We start from the raw sequence: 20,313 nt of genomic DNA, 5'->3' as shown, positions 1-20,313 counted from the left end.
AGTCTTGCAGTGCACTACATGTCTGATTTTGAATGTCTGGCCCGTCTGGGGATGTTGGAAGGTCGACCCTGCTTCCGTATGGCTACAAGTGGTACAGGACGGGCATCTATAGCAGCCCGGTTTCTTAGTCTGAAGATTGAATAGTGTAGGGGCTGGTTTTTGTGTTATATTGGTCTTAACCAGCATATCCCGCAAATTTCTGCCTCTCTTGTAGCTGGGCATAATAGATTTTTTCTTGAAGCCTGGTAGTTGCCTGGAGTTGCCTCCCCCACGTGTTAAGGCACCAGAACTATTGATATTTTTTGCAGATTTACAAGATTTGTTGTTGAAAATTACTTGCGGTGTGCAGCTGTGAAGCACGAGCCTGCACTTCCCAGCACTACCTGTCGCACTTGCACTTTAGCACTCCCCCACTTTAGCACGTTGCCCTTGTGGGATACGTTGCATATAAAATATAAAAAAATGGATAATTTGCACCAAGAAGCTCTCTCCTTTGTGGAAATTCAAAAGCATTTAAATGAAACCTTCTCGTATACACAAGAGCATGTTCAGTCCGTCTTATTTAAAGAAGAGTCATCTCCGTTACAAGCATCCCAGTCCCCGGAAGATATCTATAATCTGTTGTTCAAATTGCATAAGAAAGAAATAGATTTCCAACTACACGGATCCACACTATCGGATTATTACAGAGCCCACAGAATCCCAAGGGGTTTTAGAATCAGCAATATCCCTACCATTGGGAGAAATAATCCCCAGTTCTGCTTAAAGTGGATATCTATATTAAACAAATGTAGCCAGGACCTTATGGTCCTGGTGATTGAAGAATCAGGACATACTTTACACACTACAAAGTCCAAAATTGTATCCACTCGTGAAGAGAACAAAACTATACTACAGGACAAAAAACAAAGTCCGTTATGGGATAAACTGGAGGCTCAGCTTTTGCAATACAAAACAGATTTAGAAAAATTCAAAAAAAAGGAAATGGGATGTTGTACAGACGGATTATGAAGACGGGAGGGTTTATAGATGGTTGAGTGGATTGGATCCTAATCGTGGTAGATCTAGAAACAAGGCCAAAACATCTTGGAGGGACAGACAACAGAAAGATCACAGCCGCTACACCAGCGATAGTGATTTTGCTGTGGACGACTCTGACGAAGGGACCTCAACATCAAGGATCCCTTTAGGCAGACAAACCCGGGCCAGAACCGGAGGCAGAGTACCCGATACACCCGAAGGGGCGGCCAATCGAGCAGGATCCAAAAAGCCTCCCATAACCAACAAAAAGAGAACTTAATCTTTAATCTTTCAGCACACATCTTGACACCAGAGGAACAAACAGTATTAAATAAAGGACTATCTTTCGTGCCGTCAAACAAACACAATAACTTCGACTGGAGTGTAGATCTTCACCGATTGGGCCGTTCCTTGAGAGTTAAGGAATTTTTCCAACATACAACCAACAAACAGAATGACATCCATGAAGAGTTTATTAGGAAACATGCCCATTCTTCATTTGACCCACCGTCGACCAATGCGTCTATCAAAACGTTTGTTAAAATCATTGATGAGTCCGTCCAGAGATTTGATGCTAATGCACCCAAGAAATGGTCTAATATGAATAAAAAGGAAACACAAGCTTTAAAAAGTTTGGCCCAAAACTCTAATATCACTATACGCCCTGCCGACAAGGGTGGGGCAATAGTGCTACAAGATACAGAAATTTACATCAAACATCTAGATTCAATTTTGGCAGATACCGGTACTTACAGGAAATTACCGTCAGATCCTACTAATACCTTCAAGAAAGAACTTGATGTAGTGCTCATACAAGCACAACAACAGGGCCACATCAGCAAGAAAGTGTTCAAAACACTGACACAGGATCATCCCATTAGTCCGGTCATCTACACCATTCCAAAAATTCATAAAGACCCGGTGCAACCCCCGGGCAGACCCATCATATCTGCCCGGGGTTCTCTCTTTCAACCCATATCTCAATTCCTGGACTGTCTGATACAACCATTCATAATGACGCAAAAAACCTTCCTCAAGGACACCACCCAACTACTACTAAAAATTGATGAATTGAAAGATCTACCCCAGCAAATTACACTATGCACTTTAGATGTAAAAAATCTTTATACGGTCATACCGCATGCACAAGCACTTTCTACTATGAGAGCATTTTTGCACAGAGTCAACTTTTCGGCACTAGATATACCCCTATTTCTGGAACTTTTAAAATTGACATTAACAAGAAATTATTTTATCCACAACGGGGCTTATTATCTCCAACTGTCAGGTTGCTCTATGGGATCGAACGTTTCTCCTTCATTGGCGAATGTTTATATGTTTGAGCAAGAACGTGATTTCTTCTTTACAGATACAGCTATCAGCCAGAGGATCATCTTGTACACACGGTACATTGATGATCTGCTATTGATATGGACCGGTACCAATGAAGAACTTACGGACATAATTAACAACATCAATTTATACGATCATTCCATCAAATTTACATTCACTATGGACAATCAGAAAGTGAACTACCTGGATGTCACGATTGAAAAAATAAACCATCAATTGGTAACTTCTGTGTACCACAAGGACACAGATCGTAATACCTTTTTGATCAACAGCAGTAACCATCCTCCTGCTTTAAAACGGAGTCTGCCAAAATCGCAGATGCTAAGGGCAGCCCGCATCCACAGTGACCACACCAGTTTAAATCAAGAGTTGGACAATATGATCTCTAAGTTCACAGCCAGGGGGTATAAATATGCCGAGTTGAAGAAACAGAAAAGTCAAGTGCTCCAAATGACCCGCTCAGATCTGCTGACAAGTAAAACATCCAAGGTCACTTCAGACAAAATACCATTCGTGACTACATATGGACCAGCCACCAGAGTATTACCGAGAGCCCTAAAGGCAGTCTGGCCTTTGGTTACAGTCGACAAACAACTACCAGGCTTCAAGAAAAAATCTATTATGCCCAGCTACAAGAGAGGCAGAAATTTGCGGGATATGCTGGTTAAGACCAATATAACACAAAAACCAGCCCCTACACTATTCAATCTTCAGACTAAGAAACCGGGCTGCTATAGATGCCCGTCCTGTACCACTTGTAGCCATACGGAAGCAGGGTCGACCTTCCAACATCCCCAGACGGGCCAGACATTCAAAATCAGACATGTAGTGCACTGCAAGACTCCATTTATTATATACATTATAGTATGCCCCTGTGGAAAATACTACGTGGGACAGACCATCGTCAATTTGAGAGCCCGCATGGCACTACATCGCTCAGCAATCTCTTCATGCCTATTAGGCAAGAACATTAACCAACCTGTGGCGAGACATTTTAAATCCAGTGGCCACAAACTATCAGACCTGAAGTGTAAAATCATTGACCATGTACCTGTTAGATTATAGCGCTCAGCGCCTGTCTCCATACACTGTCTAGTGTAAGGCTCACAGTCTGCCTTGTCCCCTTGCAGCTAACGCAGTTAGACGTCACCCTGAGTGACAGCTCGCTTAAGCGAATAGCAGGGCAGAGACCCCTGACCCTGCTGGCAGCGTTCCCTTTCCTGTGAGGAAGTCCCCGCGTTGTGTGTGCCTCAGAGCGTATGTGACTCCGTCCATGCTGTTTGTAGCTCCACATGCACCGGAGCGCATAGGAGCAAGTCCCCGCTGTAATCCCGTTACCAGCGTGACCTTAGCACAGGGAGATCAGTCATCATTGGCAGCAGCAAGACTGGGAGAGATACCGCAGCGTAAACCAGCAAACTGTCATTGACCCTGCACGCGCCAAGACGCTACAGCTAAGTAACAACCAGAGACTGTCGTTCCCAATGTACCAGTTTGTATCATCTCTTGAAGTTAACTACTAAAGTACTGTTGTAACCTACAAGCCTGCCACTTGAATAAACCCTTCATTTGGTTATATCTTCTAAGTGTGAGGTCTGACAACCACACTGCACGTACTTATAGACACTCTGCCAATAGGTTATGGGCCCAGCACGTCACGTGCGCGAAGATTAACCCCCTGAAGACAAAGTGCTAGCGCAGTACATAAAAGAACACAAAGGAATTATTTCTGAATTGCCATTTGTGGAAGAGTTAACGAGAATGCACAGTACAGGGCATAGCATGAACTTTCCAAAGCTCAAAGGCTCAGAGAATTATACTACATAGAAGTGGCGATGGTAATGCTGCAGAACTTGACAGAAGAATTTGACTTTCTGGTTGTCGCACTGGAGTCAAATGAAACCAAGCTTACAACTGAAGTTGTGAGAGCCAAGCTACTACAGTTCCAAGAGAGAATCCACAAGGATGCCATAGCTGAGGGTTCTGACTTAGTAGCAAAGGGTGCGAAACCCAAGAAATGCACATTCAAATGTTATGTGTGCCACAAAGTAGGGCACAAGGCTTCAGAATGCAGGCTGAAGAACACTAGTGGCATGCACAAGCGGCATGATAAGAAGAACGAGTCAGCACTGAATGTAACAGACAAGCCAAGGAGGGATCTCTGGTACATGGACTCGGGAGCCTCTAGACACTTCAGCTGCAACAAGGAGTGGTTCAATTCTTTAACACAGTGTAACCCCACAACAGTTACCGGGATTGGTGAAAAGGTCCTTACTGCTTCAAATGTTGGGACAATCACAGTGAGACTAAGAATTGAGGGACAGACAGTAGTCACAGATATCCAAGACGTCCTGTATGTACCAGAATTGGGAAGTAACCTCATCGCTATCAGCGTACTCGAGGCAAAAGGCTACAGAGTCCAGTTTGCTAAGGGCAAGTGTATGGTGCATAATGAAAGAGGGACTGTAATTGCTTCAGCAACCCGATGCAACCAACTATACGTCCTAGACACAGAGAAATGTGTAGCTTTGGCAGCCTCTGCTGAAAATGAGTCGATGGAACTCTGGCACAGACGTTTGGGACACTTAGGATATGATAATGTCCAGAAACTAGCTGATGGGATGGCAACAGGAATCACAGTGAAGGACACCGGAAGACCTGTGTGCGAGAGTTGCATAAAAGGCAAGCAGACCCGCAACCCATTTCCCAAGTCAGCAGGCAGAGCAGAAACACAATTAGCTCTGGTGCACACAGATGTGTGCGGACCAATGGAAGAGGAGTCAACCAGTGGTTACAAATACTTCATGACTCTCATCGATGACGCCACAAGAATGACACACGTATACTTCATAAGGAAGAAAAGTGAGGTGGTCAAGAAAATTGTGGAGTACAAGAACCTAGTGGAAACTCAGACGGGCCTAAAACTAAAGGTCCTGAGGTCCGACAATGGGGGAGAGTACGAAAATGAAGTTCTAACCGACTTTCTCAGAAAACATGGCATAAAGCATCAGCTGACGATGGCCTATACGCCTGAACAGAATGGCGTAAGTGAAAGGGCGAACCGAACAATCGTTGAAAGAGCACGAGCGATGGTGAACGATGCTGGCCTGGAGAAGAGTTTTTGGGCAGAAGCTGTATCTACTGCAGTATACCTGAAAAACAGAACACCTACAGTGGCCGTGAAGGGAAAAACCCCCTTAGAGGCCTGGTCTGGGAAGAAGCCAGACATCAGTCACCTCCGTGTCTTTGGGAGCAGAGCTTATGCGCATATACCAAAGGAGAAAAGGAAGAAACTTGACCCAAAATCAAGACAGTGCATATTGCTAGGCTATTGTGAGGAGAGCAAAGGGTACAGGCTCTGGGATGCAGAGAACAGACGTCTTCTAAAATCAAGAGATGTGATATTTCAAGAGACAGCATCACCCACAAAAGCAAAAGAGCGAGAAAAGCAAGCACTAGTAGAGGTATGTGAAATAGAGAGCATACCTGCAACAGAAAATACTGAAGAAGGAAGCGAACCAACTAATAGAGCTTCTGTAAGAAGAAACAAGGGCATACCAGCCAGGAGATATGAGGAAGAATATGCGAATATAGCTTTCAGTGAACCTCAGAGTATTCAAGAAGCGAAAGCGTGCAGTGATTGGGCGAAACGGAAATCTGCAATAGACACAGAGCTATCAGCACTGAGAGAGAACGATACTTGGACCATAGTAGATAGGCCAAGCAACCGCAAGACAGTCAAGAACAAGTGGGTCTTCTGCAAGAAGTTAAATTCAGACGGAGAAGTTGCCCGTTACAAAGCCCGTCTTGTTGCTAAGGGATACACACAGAGATCCGGAATTGACTATGGGGAGATATACTCACCTGTTGCGAGGTATAACACTCTCAGGTTAGTAATTGCAGTCGCCACCTTACAAGACTTACTGCTATACCAACTAGATTTCGACTCAGCATTCTTAAATGGAGAGCTACTTGAAGAAATCTATATGGAATCACCAGATCATTATGATGAGGATGAACTTCAGACAGAAAAGGTGTGTCTTCTGAAGAAATCCATATACGGCCTGAAGCAGAGTGGTCGTTGCTGGTACATAAAATTGGACACAGTACTACTTGAAATGAATTTTATTAGATCAGAGACTGACCACTGCCTTTATCACAAAACTCTGGGAGAAAAGTTGTTCATCATAGCAGTCTATGTGGATGATATACTTATAGCAGGTCACGAAGATCACATTACAAGTGTGAGAGATCAACTGAAACAGAGATTCAAGTTGAAAGACTTAGGTCCAGCCAATCATCTGTTGGGCATGAGAATTGTTCAAAACCTGAAAGAAGGAACAGTCACAGTCGACCAACAAATGTACATCGAGGCAACAATCTTGAAGTATGGGATGGCAGACTCCAAGTCAGTGAATACACCAATTGACAAAAGCATCAAGATTACAAAAGGTATGTCACCAACCACACAAGAAGAAGCAGAGGAAATGCAAGATGTTCCTTACAAGAACGTGGTTGGAAGTCTTATGTATGCAAGTATTGGAACCCGTCCAGACATCACTCATGCAGTCAGTCGGGTGAGCCAATTTGCAATAAATCCTGGAAGACAACACTGGATTGCGGTGAAAAGGATTCTGAGATACCTAAAAGGTACAAGTTCTTTGAAATTAAAATTCGCCAAGACAAGCAATTCAAATTTGAAAGTCTTCTGCGATGCCGACTGGGGAGCAGATGAAGATGATCGTCGTTCCCACACCGGTTACCTGTTCACACTGGCCGGAGCAGCAGTTGGTTGGGCGAGTAGAAAACAACCAACAGTTGCTCTCTCAACAACTGAGGCCGAATACATGGCTCTTACAGAGACATCAAAAGAAGCACTCTGGATCAAAGAGACTTTGTGTGAGTTAGGTCTACTTTATGAAGAAGAGACTATCAGTATCGCATGTGACAACAGGGGAGCAATAGATCTTTCCTGTACTACCAAGCACCATGGAAGGTCGAAGCACATCGCGATAAGACACCACTTCATCAGAGAACTAGTAGAGAACAAGTCCATCGATGTTGAATACATTGCAAGTGAACAGAATGTCGCTGACATGCTTACTAAAGGACTGTCGACAAACTTGCTTATTAAGTTCGTGAAGGACTGTGGACTTGTCTAAGTTCAAAATGTTGATTTGAAGTTTTGATGTTCCAAATGTCTCTTCTCTCTAACCATATTTTCGGTTACAGGTATCACAAAAGGACAAAGCATTGTGTTAAGTTCTTTTATGTAGCCGAAGACAGCCTTGAGCGAGGGGGAGTGTTAGATTATAGCGCTCAGCGCCTGTCTCCATACACTGTCTAGTGTAAGGCTCACAGTCTGCCTTGTCCCCTTGCAGCTAACGCAGTTAGACGTCACCCTGAGTGACAGCTCGCTTAAGCGAATAGCAGGGCAGAGACCCCTGACCCTGCTGGCAGCGTTCCCTTTCCTGTGAGGAAGTCCCCGCGTTGTGTGTGCCTCAGAGCGTATGTGACTCCGTCCATGCTGTTTGTAGCTCCACATGCACCGGAGCGCATAGGAGCAAGTCCCCGCTGTAATCCCGTTACCAGCGTGACCTTAGCACAGGGAGATCAGTCATCATTGGCAGCAGCAAGACTGGGAGAGATACCGCAGCGTAAACCAGCAAACTGTCATTGACCCTGCACGCGCCAAGACGCTACAGCTAAGTAACAACCAGAGACTGTCGTTCCCAATGTACCAGTTTGTATCATCTCTTGAAGTTAACTACTAAAGTACTGTTGTAACCTACAAGCCTGCCACTTGAATAAACCCTTCATTTGGTTATATCTTCTAAGTGTGAGGTCTGACAACCACACTGCACGTACTTATAGACACTCTGCCAATAGTACCCCCTCTGCCTAGAGGGGGTGACAGGCAAAAATTATTATCACAACGAGAATCCCAATGGATTTTCAGGCTCAATGCATTGGCCCCTAGTGGCCTTAACGAGATGATAGCCTGGAATGCTTTTACTTGAACAGCAGTCGGAGTATATATTTTTCTCTAATCCTTTGATACATACTGTTATTGTGTACCTTATGTGTGAATTGCAATACTAGCCCAGATAAGGACTTTACCTTTACCTTATAGTGTGCATATGCAAATAATATATGTATGTGATGCTGATGAGTCCACATAGTGCTTAGCCAGTAGATTGCATATTTGCAATCGTTTTAAATTGAAAAACATTTCATCTCTTTATACGTTTTTTTCCCCACATTTTATTAATTCATGTACCATATTCTTTTCACTCCAGTAGCCACACGTATTTTTTCAGCGTTATTTGATTTTGTTTATCACCTTCCAACAACCAATTTTCTCTTGTTGGTCTTCTTGCATTACAGCAGTGACGCGCACCCGGCAGACACGGAGAAAGCGCTTCCTATGGTAACCTAGGCGACGGCCGCACGCTGGAGGTGGGCTGTACTACGGGACCCGGAAGCCACAGCCGCAGGACGCCGGTGCAGCGCGTCTCAGCTACACAGCGTTTAGCTACATATACAGGTAAGAGAGCTGTAAGCTCTGTCTCACTTTACACACCCGCACTATATGCACTTTGGCTGCATCCTGATGAAAAGGCGACAAGCCTTGAAACGTCGATGATGCCTGCATGATGTCTCCCTGTGAATAAATTTCCTCTTTTTGTTTAAATCCGTTGAGTGCCGCTCTTTGCTCCGTTTGTGCTTGTTTAAAGTACTCTGGATCTCTGGACTATGCTTCTTTATTGAGGGCACCACGGTGGATGACTCATTTGTCTGGAGTGCCGAACAAAACCAGCTACTATATATATATATATATATATATATATATATATATATATATATATATATATATATATATATATATGTGAACGAATTGAATGTACAAAACAACAAAACAACTGACATTAATAAAACATATTCCTTTTTAATAAAAGATTCTTAAAACTTGATTATCCATGGCTGTTTGTTCATCTTAAAGCAGTAGACAACACGATAAAGTTTCCAACCCTTAAATATATAGATACTCAGTGGTGTAACTACATTGGCTGCACACCCCCCCCACCCCCCCCCCCACCGGTGCATGAGCCGCCTCCGATCTGTTGCTGTCAGCCGCCGCGACCAGCAGAGCTTCCTGTTTTTGCTGTCTGCAGTCCCAGCGCTGCTGCTCCTCCTGTAAGAATGTAAGAATGTCACTTCCAAAATGGCTGATGCCTTACAGCAGAACATTATTTAGGATGCGAGAGGAGGTCACCACCTCCTTTAGCATCCTTAATAATTGTCTGCTGTGAAGAGGGCGGCCATTTTACAAAAGACCTTCTAATAGGAGGAGCAGCGGAGGAGCAGGAGCAGGAGGAGCAGGTCCCGGCGGCAGGAACAGATTCGGTGGTGGCGACGGTCCCAATCTTAACAATAGCTTCCACAGAGCCCACGGCGCCCACCCTTACCTAGTGCCCCCAAGCCACCGCGGGGTCTGCGGAGCTATTGTTACGCGACTGTAGATATTACAGCAAATGTCTGAACATTTCAGTTTTGTCCTCCACATGGACCCCTATATGAATGAGAAAGGTAATACAGAGTTAATACAGAGCATTTATTTAAGAAATTAAACTGTATAACTTTTGAAAGTGGACATTTGTCTAGCTTAATAAAAAATGAAGATTTCAGGGCCAGATCCAGGTCTACTATCTGCCCGTGGTTGAATTTTTGGAGTGGCTGACTCCCCAATAACAAACAGACAACTTGGTCCCCACAAGAATCTAAATTAGTAACAAAGGATTTATGGCATCAGCCTTGTATCATAACATGCAACACGACATGCCTGTATCCGGACTGATCATAGACTGACTCATGATAGACAGTTATATGGTCGACCACTAATGGTAGAGAATTAAAGGTTGACAGGGTCAAAAGGTAGACAGTCAGGGTTTAAAGGTCGACACACAATAGGTCGACATGGTCTAAAGGTCGACAAGGTCAACATGAAAAAGGTAGACATGTATTTTTTTTTACGAAATTTGCAGCCGACATGTGCCGACAGGTGGTATTGCATGCCCTACCATCCACTAGGGCATGGAGGGAGAATAAAATAGTGTGCAGAGTGAAGCGAGGCACCGTGCCCGAAACATGGCGAGTGCAGCGAGCCATGCGAGGGATCGCGGTTCACTTAGACAGTGTCCATGTTGACCTATGTCGACAGAGGCAGCCTAAAAACACGGGCACCGGGCTGATAAATGGTCAAAAATAGATTAAACTATTGTGTAATGTTGTGGAACTACAATTCCCAGCAAGCATGCATTGCAGGGACATTAAAGGGCCCGCTGGGTCTTGTAGTTGCACAACATAACAAATAGTGAAATAAAACACACACACACACGAACAGTATAACTTTATTACACACTACATTCATTCACACATACATTATCTATGGATTCCCTCGAATGCAACAGTAGTTGCTGTAACCACCCCCACCGGCAATGAGTTCCAGAATGTTACTGCTCTAATGGTGAAGAATCCTCTTCTTAACTCCTTGATTGGTGGGTTTTGCTGGGGCAGGACAAACCTACCAGGGCAGGTTTGTCCTGCATCAGCAAAACCCACCACATAACGTAGGAAGGTCCCACCCCCCTCACCTCCCCTGCCACAGCTACCCCAGCCGCCAGTCAAAGTCAGCATTGACCACAGGCGGGGATCGGGGATGTTCGCAGCAGCTCGGGAGGACTCGGGCGCCTGAACTCCTGAGCGCTCCTGAGTCCCCCCCGAGCTGCCGTGAACATCCCCGAGCCTGCCGACCTATGTCAATGTTGTAAATGGCGAATGGTGGCTGGTGGCTGGGGAAGCGGCAGGGCAGCTCCTGCGTACGATCGTAAGAGCGGAGGTAATGGGGGGGTGGACAGGAGAGGTGGGGGGGGGGTGATGGGGGGGCAGCTCTAGAGGTGGTGCGCCAGTGGTGCACACCTGGACACACTGGCGAGCATCTATTCCATATTAGTGGTTTGCCCGGAAATTTCCCAGGACAGAGCCCAGAAAATTTCCAGGCATACCACCCAAGGGGTTAATTCAGTGCAGAATTTATTTTCCTCGAGCCTCAGTTCATACTCGCATGTCCTAAGTATAGCCCTGTTACTGAACAACTCATCACCCAGTTCCATATGATTCCCAATCCTGTATTTGAACATACTAATCATATCTCCTCTCACCCTCCATTTCTCCAGTGAAAACATATTTAGCCTTGTTAATATATCTTTGTATGTTAGTGATTCAAGATGTTTTACTAGCTTAGTCACCCTTCTCTCTGTACCTGTTGCAATTCATTTATGTCCTTTTTAAGGTGTGGCGCCCAGAACTGACTGCAGTATTCCAAGTGTGGTCTCACCAATGCAGGGCCGGCGCCACCACTAGGCAAATCTAGGCATTTGCCTAGGGCGCCGGCCACTAGAGGGCGGTATTTCGCCCTCCCTTGCCGCCCGGGTACCTGTCCTGCAGCGTATATGTGCGCAAAAGCTGGCGGCAGCGGGGGGTCCCTGCAGTCAATAAGAAATAACGAGCGCTATCCGCCGGGCTATGCGGAAGCACTTCTGTTTTGGAAACACTGGCCGCACGCTGATTGGCTGAGATTCAGCCAATCAGCGTGCGCCGTGCGGCCAGTGTTTCCAAAACAGAAGCGCTTCCGCATAGCCCGGCGGATAGCGCTCGTTGTTTCTTATTGACTGCAGGGACCCCCTGCTGCCGCTGCCGCCAGCTTTACAGCGCCGCAGGACAGGTACCCGGGCGGCAGACACCGGGGCGCCCCCACCCCGACTTGCCTGGGGCGCTCTGGTGCCTTGCACCGTCCCTGCACCAATGCCTTGTAAAGAGGCACTATCACATTGGCATCCCTTAAATCCATACCCCTTTTAATGCATGCCAGTGTCCGGTTTGCTCTTGCTGCTGCACTTGAGTAGTATGCACTGTTACCCAATTTTTCATCTATGATGACCCCTAAGTCCTTCTCCACTGCTGAATTCCCTAAATTAATATTTAGCCTAAAAGTAGCTTGTTCATTTTTGTTCCCATTATGAATTTCTTCCCATTTTTAACGTAAAAAACACATTTGCCACCTTTCCAGTTTAAATAAGTTGCTTTTTTTTTTTTTTTTAATTATTAGATCTTTATTTGATTTTCCTTCAAATACACAGTACCAATCATAAAAACAAGCCTTTACGGCATACATACAATACAATACATACATTGCACTCAATACATTTCATCGGCAGCGGTTTACTTCCTTGGTCTTACATTGGATTTTCAGTCAGACATGTACAGTTTCTTTACTGACTTTCTAACACATTAAACCATATTATTAATATCTCATAGATTACATTCTTAACAAAGACAAAAAAAAACCTACCCACATCCCTCCCACCCCCTTGCATGTATTACACTCTCCCCTGTCTGTCTCTAAACTTCCCTAGTTATTCTGAGGCCTACCTTTTTATAATTCCGCTATATCCTACCTAGTTTGGCTGTTTGTTATACTTATCCCACACGCTTAAATCTTATAATATTCTGAGTTTATCCACCGTGTCCATATTTTTTTCAAATTTGCCTGTATTGTTTCTCTTTAATATACATGTGTCTTTCGTGTTCTACTGTGCCATTAACTAAATTCAAACATTGATTCACCTCTAGTCCTTCGTGTGCCAACCATTTCCTTGCAATTGTGCCCTTGGCTATGGCCACTAGTTTCTCCATTAGATGACTATTAATATCCCCCTCTCTCGTGTCCCCCTTAATGCCCAATAGGCAGGTCCTTGGATTGAAATTCCTTTCTGGCAACCCCAGATGTATTAATATGGATCCAATCTGGTCCCAAAATATTTTCACCACCTCACATTGCCATATCATATGAAAAAAACGTTCCCTTATATCTTCTACATTTAGGGCAGACATCATTTTTGTTTTTATAAAAAAAAAATATTTTAACCGGGGTAACGTATACTTTATGGATAATATAGAGTTGGATCTGCTGGATCCGGATGGATTCAGTCGCCCTTGTGGGTGAGGCTAGTGCACACTTCCATTATATATCACTCAATTCTCCCACATCCACCTCCCACTCTTGTTTGATTTTATCAATTTGTGGGTGCTTAATCTCCTTTACTAGGGTTTTGTAGACTTTAGCCACCTTTACCTTTCTTTCTTTCTTTATCTAACATTTTTTTAATTGGGGAATCCACTATATTTACATTAATACCTCCATATTCCCTATTTAGGTGACCCCTCAGTTGAAGATACCTAAAGAAAAACCTTGCAGTAAATTGTATTCTACCTGTAACTGGCTATACTTCTTCAAGATACCTGTTTGGTAGAGTTGGCCAATGTTTTCTATCCCTACTTTCCCCCAGCTGGACTTCATTTCTTCTTCCCACTCCGTGTTAATTTTCCCTTTATTTTTTCCCCTCACCCATATTGGCATTTCCGGGTCAATCCCTTCATGTCCCATTATTTTATTTGCATAGTCCCATACTGTTTTTGCTTGTTTTATTAGGGGATTTTTTGATTTTTTTCCTATTTCCTAGTATAATAGCCTGTCTGGATGTCATATTACCATTATTCTGTGAGAGTAGCTAATTTATCAGGGTGTTCTCTTCCCCCCTAACCCATGTTTGAATATGGATTAGTTGTGTAGCGATGTAATACAGACGGAAATGCGGTAAACCTAGCCCTCCCTGTTTTTTCGGCCTGGTCAGGGTGTCACTTTTTATTCTTACTCTTTTCCCTCCCCATATTAATGAAACTGTAATACTATCGATTTTCTTGAAGATACTAGTTGGGATATATGCAGGTGCGTTTTGAAATAAATACTGACATTTTGGTAGTATCACCATTTTTATTAGATTTATTCTCCCTGATACAGTCAGGGGTAGTCTAGTCCAAGTTTGGACCTTACCCTGGTATATTTTGATAAGTGGTTCAATATTGAGTTTTATAAATTCCTCCACTTTATTGGATATTCTAATCCCTAAATACTTTGTATCATCCACCCATGCCAACAACTCTCCATTACTACCTTGATCTAATCTGTTTCCTTTCAGCGGGATTATATTGGACTTTTCCCAATTAATTCTCAGTCCCGAGTATTGCCCAAAGGTTTCTATTATTTTTAATACCACTGGTAGCTCTGTTCCAAATAAGTTGCTTTGTAGTGTATCCATATCCTCCCCAGAGTTAATTTCCTTACTCAATTTCGTGCCGTCTGCAAATATTGCAATTTTACTCACTATGTCATTACCTAATGAATTTATTAAACAAGGTGGGCCCCAATATTCAACCTTGCGGGACTTCACTTTGGCCCAGCTGGAATGTATGCCATTTACCACCACTATCTGCCTCCGATTGTGCAACCAGTTTACAATCCAATTACAAATTTTATCTCCTACCCCTAAGTTACCTAGTATTATTAATAACCTTTTATGAGGCACCCTGTCAAAAGTTTAAGCAAAATCAAGTATTACATCAACAGATTTTCCTAAGTCCACCACTTTACTGACTTCCTCATAGAAGCTAATTAAATTAGTCTGACACCGTCTATTTTTGACGAGCCAATGCTGAACCTTACTTATCACCTTCTCCTGTTCTTTTTGGGTATTACTATATCTCCTATTATTCCTTCTAATATTTTCCCCACAATGGATGTAAGGCTGACTGGTTTATAATTTTCAAGGTTCATTTTGCTACCTTTCTTTCATATTGGTTTTACGTTAGCTATACACCAGTCTCTTGGCAGTTCCCTGAGTTTATTAATTCATTAATATCATATATAATAGAAGTACTATGACAGAACTCAATTTTTTTAGTATCCTTGGGTGTATTTATTCTTGACCAGGAGATTTGTTACTATTTAGGTTCTCTATTTTTGACTACCGGTATTTCTTCACTGAAGCATATAGGCCCTTAATCTGGTTCACTCGCAAAGGAAAATTCCTTCTCAAATGGACAAAACCATCTGCAGGGGGGCAGATGTAACATGTACAGATACATTTAGATTTGGGTGAGTTATTTTTAGTTCAGTGCAGGGAAAATACTGACAGCTTTATTTTTACACTACAATATAGATCTCACTTTGAAGTAAAACCCCACCCAAATTTAATTCTCTCTGCACATGTTACATCTTCCAGCACCCCCCACCCCCCTCAGTGCACATGGTTTTGTCCATTTGAGAAGGAATTTGCCTTTATGAGTAAACCAGAATAACCCCCACAGTTTGGGAGCAATCAATCTGTGGGATAACCTCTGAAGATTCTTCCCTTGCAAATACTGAAGCAGTTAAATATTTCCACTTTCTCCTTTTCTTTTGAAACCAGTACACTGCTTATTTTTTAGTGGGTCAATATTTTCCTTCCTTAACCGTTTCCCATTCCAAGAAATCTGTGCACAATGCCAGAGTCTACTGCACTGCCAGAGAAGCAAGGGCCTAATAAGAGCCTGCATACAGGCCCCCTCCTTTCTTAAAATTCCTCTGCGTAAAATATATTATAGCGGTACTTGTGTATTATCACAGCGCCCATTAAGCAAATAACGTAGTGGGTACTTGTTTCCTAGCACGGCCACAATCGCGGGCATCGCGGTTAATTTTTAGTGGTCTGCGATGCGACCGACGCGATGCCTGCGATTTCCCATTGAAATGCAATGAAAAAAGTCAAAATCGCGTCGTTCCCTCGTGGGGCTCGCTGTGCTCGCCACGTTTCGGGCTCGGTGGCTCGCTGCGCTCGCCACACTATCTATTCTCAACTTCACGCCGACGTGGATAGTGGGGGTATGAAAAGGTCGGAGGACGCGTACCGCCGCCCCTCGCGGGCTCGCTGCGCTCGCCACGCTTTGGGTTCACGTTCATCGTGGGGTGGCGTTAACTAATTTTGGGGGGCCATTTCACTGTTCAGGGGTGTTTTTTGGGGTTTCTGGCCCATTTAACATTGTTCCCTATGTTGATTTGGGTAAATTGAGGCATTTAACATTGTTCCCTATGGGAAATCGCGGGCATCGCGTCGGTCGCATCGCATGCGATTTTTTAGCCCGCATGCGATGCGACCGACGCGATTTTTTTACCTGCGATGCCCGAGATCATGATCGCTGTGGGCGTGCTAGGAAACAAGTACCACGTAGTGTCCTATTCAGCATAGTGAGATCGCATTGCATACAATTTGCGTGCGATGCGATGATACTTGTTTAGTTTCAGTGCACCCCTGCCCGTGGATCGCACACCCCACTATCCACGTGTGAAGTGTGGCGAGCGCAGCAAGCCCCGTGAGGAGCCGCAGAACGCGTCCTCCTAACCTGTTCATACCCCCACTATCCACGTCAGCGTGAAGTTGATTTTAAAAAAGAGTGGCGAGCGCAGCGAGCCACCGAGCCTGAAGCGTGGCGAGCGCAGCAAACCCCGTGAGTGGCTCCGTAAAACGACCCTGAAGCGTGGCGAGGGGCCGCGGATTACTTGACCTGTATTACGCTGCCCCTCGCAGGGCGCGCTGCGCTCGCCACGCTTTGGGCATGGTGGCTCGCTGCGCTCGCCACACTTTATAAAATCAACTCCACGTCGACATGGATAGTGGGGGTATGAAAAGGTCGGGAGGACACGTACCGCATCCACTAAACTCACTGCGCTCGCCAAAATTCGGGGTGACGTGCGATAAAATCGCATGCGATCGCATGCGATTCGTGGGCAGGGGTGCTGTGAAACTGAACAAGTACCATTGCATCGCAGGCAATCTGCGATGCGATCCCTATGCCGAAGTACGTAGTTAAGTTGGGCGCCGTGATAATACACAAGTACCAAATGTTCTAATAACATTGTAAATTTAGGTCATTTATGATTTAAATATTATTTATTACCTGTTTCTATGACTATTTATTTACAGGTTTAAGAATGGCCAGCTTATTGAACTTAGATCATCACCACCTGGGAAATATCGAATCCTTAATGAATTCGGCATGCTAACTTTGGAGATACGCAGGTAAATACACCAAGCTACATTGGTAAGTCTTGCAGGTTAATATTGTTATTTGCATATGAGCCATTTGGGGGCCGGGCTTTCTATGGTGTGCATTTGTCTTGATAAAACCGCACTCTGGGATGACATTTTCAAGGCTCACAGCTTTTTCAGGTTTTCTATTCCCCTCTGGATGCGGGGGATAGACACTGTGCGCATGCGTCTATTTTCTGCTCACCAGCACCTAATGGGGACTCCCAACTGCCCCCCCCCCCCCCCCCCCCCGCCGTGGGACACTGCCGGAGGAGGGAGGGACGCAGGAACGTCCCCGAAAACCTGGACTCTCCCGTGGTTATCGGAACGGTTGGGAGGTATGATACTGTGTATATATATATATATATATATATATATATATATATATATCCACCTATGCCGGCACTCCAAGTAGTCAGCTGCTCCGGTGCCACAGTTTAGTACAACTAGTGGATCCACGAAAAGAGCACTCTGGAGACTTTTCATTCAAATCAAAGACACACTGTATTGCAGTATAACGGTATTAACGTTTTCAGGACCTCAGTCCCTTCCTCAGATACCTACAGCTGTAGGTATCTGAGGAAGGGACTGAGGTCCTGAAAACGTTAATACCGTTATACTGCAATACAGTGTGTCTTTGATTTGAATGAAAAGTCTCCAGAGTGCTCTTTTCGTGGATCCACTATATATATATATATATATATACTGTGTGTATATATATATATATCTGGGAAAAAACTTGTTATAGGAGAAAACTGTATGGCATGAGAGGAGCTGGTGTGGCTGAGCATGCACGGCAGCGACCTCTCTCCATCTGCTATATAATATAATGCAGTATAGTGCACATTCAGTAACTGTCTGCACTACTAAGGAGAATCTGTTGAAGAATTATCTCAGGAGGATGGTTAGTTCAAAGTGTCAATCATACCTCTCTCACATTGCAAAGGCCAGGTTGCACCCGGGATTTGGACATGGGTCTGTCCCAGGAGCAACCCAGCATTTGCAAGGTGAAGCTCCTCTCACACGGGGGCAGGGTGGAGCAGCGGGGCAGGGGAGGAGGCAGATGCTGCCTCCTCTCTATAATGTAAACTCGGATCAATTGTCCCATGGTACACGTTTGCACTGCCCAGGAACCGGGTCCCACCTGGGTAAAACCATTCTTTTAACTTGGGTCGGAATGCCCTGTTGCTGTAACCGGGTTTTCCCTGTTGGCGCTTTCACACCGCACAGTGACCCTGTTGACCCGGCAACAACCCAGGTTATTTGTGTGGTGTGAAATGGGTATCACTGTATCAGAAATGTACTGGAAGCTGTACTGCATAGCAGTTGCTGCATCAAGTGCTATATTTATAAATGTCTTATTTTTCAGTAAGGTTTTACTTCTCAAGGGGCATACACATAAGATGATCTTTCCGTTTTTTTCTAAGCAATCTGTCTAGATTGTTTAGAAATTAAGCACACATTACCCCATGTGTATGTCCTGGTGTACTATAGGGCAATGTGTACTAAGCCATGTGTGCTATATAGATCGCTCATCACATAAGCTAAGCTCCACATCACCCTGTGTTTTCAGGACTTAACCCCCTCCCCCCCAAAAAAAGAAATAAAACAATCTTTCAACTTTCTCAAGGAAGTTTTTCTTTCTAAAAATATTTTGTGCTACGGGTTTCTTGCTTGATGACAGGGGTAACATGCTCTTTGCCAGGGGTAACACTCCAGGGTCATAGGTGATTACCCCTCCTCCTCTTCCCTCCCTCCCCAGCAACAGCCAGGCAGAGAGGTGGACAAGTCTGTTCCACGGCTTGGCTATTTCAAATCTCGAGGCTGCTTGCGAGCCATTCGGAGCTCACGGTTCGACACTCAATCAAGAGCTACCACTGACGCTCCTAATTGGCTGCCGAACCACAATCTCTAATTGGCTCACGATTTGTCTTGAGTTTTGAAATAGCCACGGTCCTGCTCTGTTACAGCCTAAGCCGGGTGAGTTGCCCACCACTTCCCAGCTGTTGCATTAACGTGAGCCACCACACTGCCTGGCGCAATCTGCTTCCTGTCAAATCTGGTAACCAGGAAGCAGAGTCTTGTCACCATGTGACCTGGCCCCCAGGTTTTGTCGAGCCCAGGGTTGCAGTAAATGCACGCACATTTGGCTGAGAATCACTCAACTGCGAAAACATTGCAAATGCATACATCTCTGAATCAGTCGGTATACCGACGCCAAAATCTCAATTTTTCAACTGCCCGACAGTTTGATAAAAACAGATGCATTTGTAAACGAGCATAAAGATAATGTTGCAGTATTAGCGAGTCACAATTTTTGTTAAACACTGCCATCTATAGGAAACTGATTTATTTGCAGAACATCACTGTTTTAAAGCAACATTTTCATTTTAATCTGTATTAAATATTTAACTGTAATTTAGCACATTGATTAGTTGCTAATTATTACAGCTTTTGAATATTATAGTAGTATTTTTAGTTAAAAAATGCATACCAGGCATTTTTATGTTTATGTACAACTTGACACAAGCTCACTTAAAATTGGCATATGCAGAATGAGAATTATAGCCCAGTTAAACCTATTTTGTTGCAAGTGGAGATGTGTCTAATGTGCACATCAGCCATACTTGTGTACGCTCAATTCCAAAGCATGTGCAGTGCAAACACACATCTTGGACTGATCTTGTGATTTCTGGACTGTCTGGACCACCTGTAATTAGTTTAACCTTCACCTTGGCTCTGCACAGTAATTCTTAAGGACCTAATTTCCCCTGAGCTCCCCCGGCAGCTCCCCGGGAGAGCTTACTAATAAATTTGGCACTTGATGTGCCTTTTTTACATGGGATAAATCGCATGCAATTTATCACGTGTAAACTCCTGGGGAGCTGCGGGGCAGAAGATTTAAAAAAAAAAAAAA

At 44.3% G+C, this 20,313-nt stretch overlaps 1 protein-coding gene across 1 annotated transcript in view; it reads left to right on the top strand.

The window, feature by feature from the left end:
* The window catches only part of MYOM3 (myomesin 3), a 174,170-nt gene that overhangs the window by 41,467 nt on the left and 112,390 nt on the right, over positions 1-20,313 (top strand). The window contains exon 5 of the mRNA XM_083173602.1: positions 17,292-17,387. Coding sequence (XP_083029728.1) covers positions 17,292-17,387 — 96 coding nt within the window. The remainder of the gene's footprint in view (positions 1-17,291; positions 17,388-20,313) is intronic.

The sequence above is a fragment of the Crinia signifera genome, chromosome 2 (assembly GCF_055691185.1).
Source record: "Crinia signifera chromosome 2, ASM5569118v1, whole genome shotgun sequence".
NCBI classification, from domain to species: domain Eukaryota; kingdom Metazoa; phylum Chordata; class Amphibia; order Anura; family Myobatrachidae; genus Crinia; species Crinia signifera.
The sequence above is the reverse complement of the archived record's forward strand: the minus strand, read 5'-3'. Positions and strand labels throughout refer to the sequence as shown.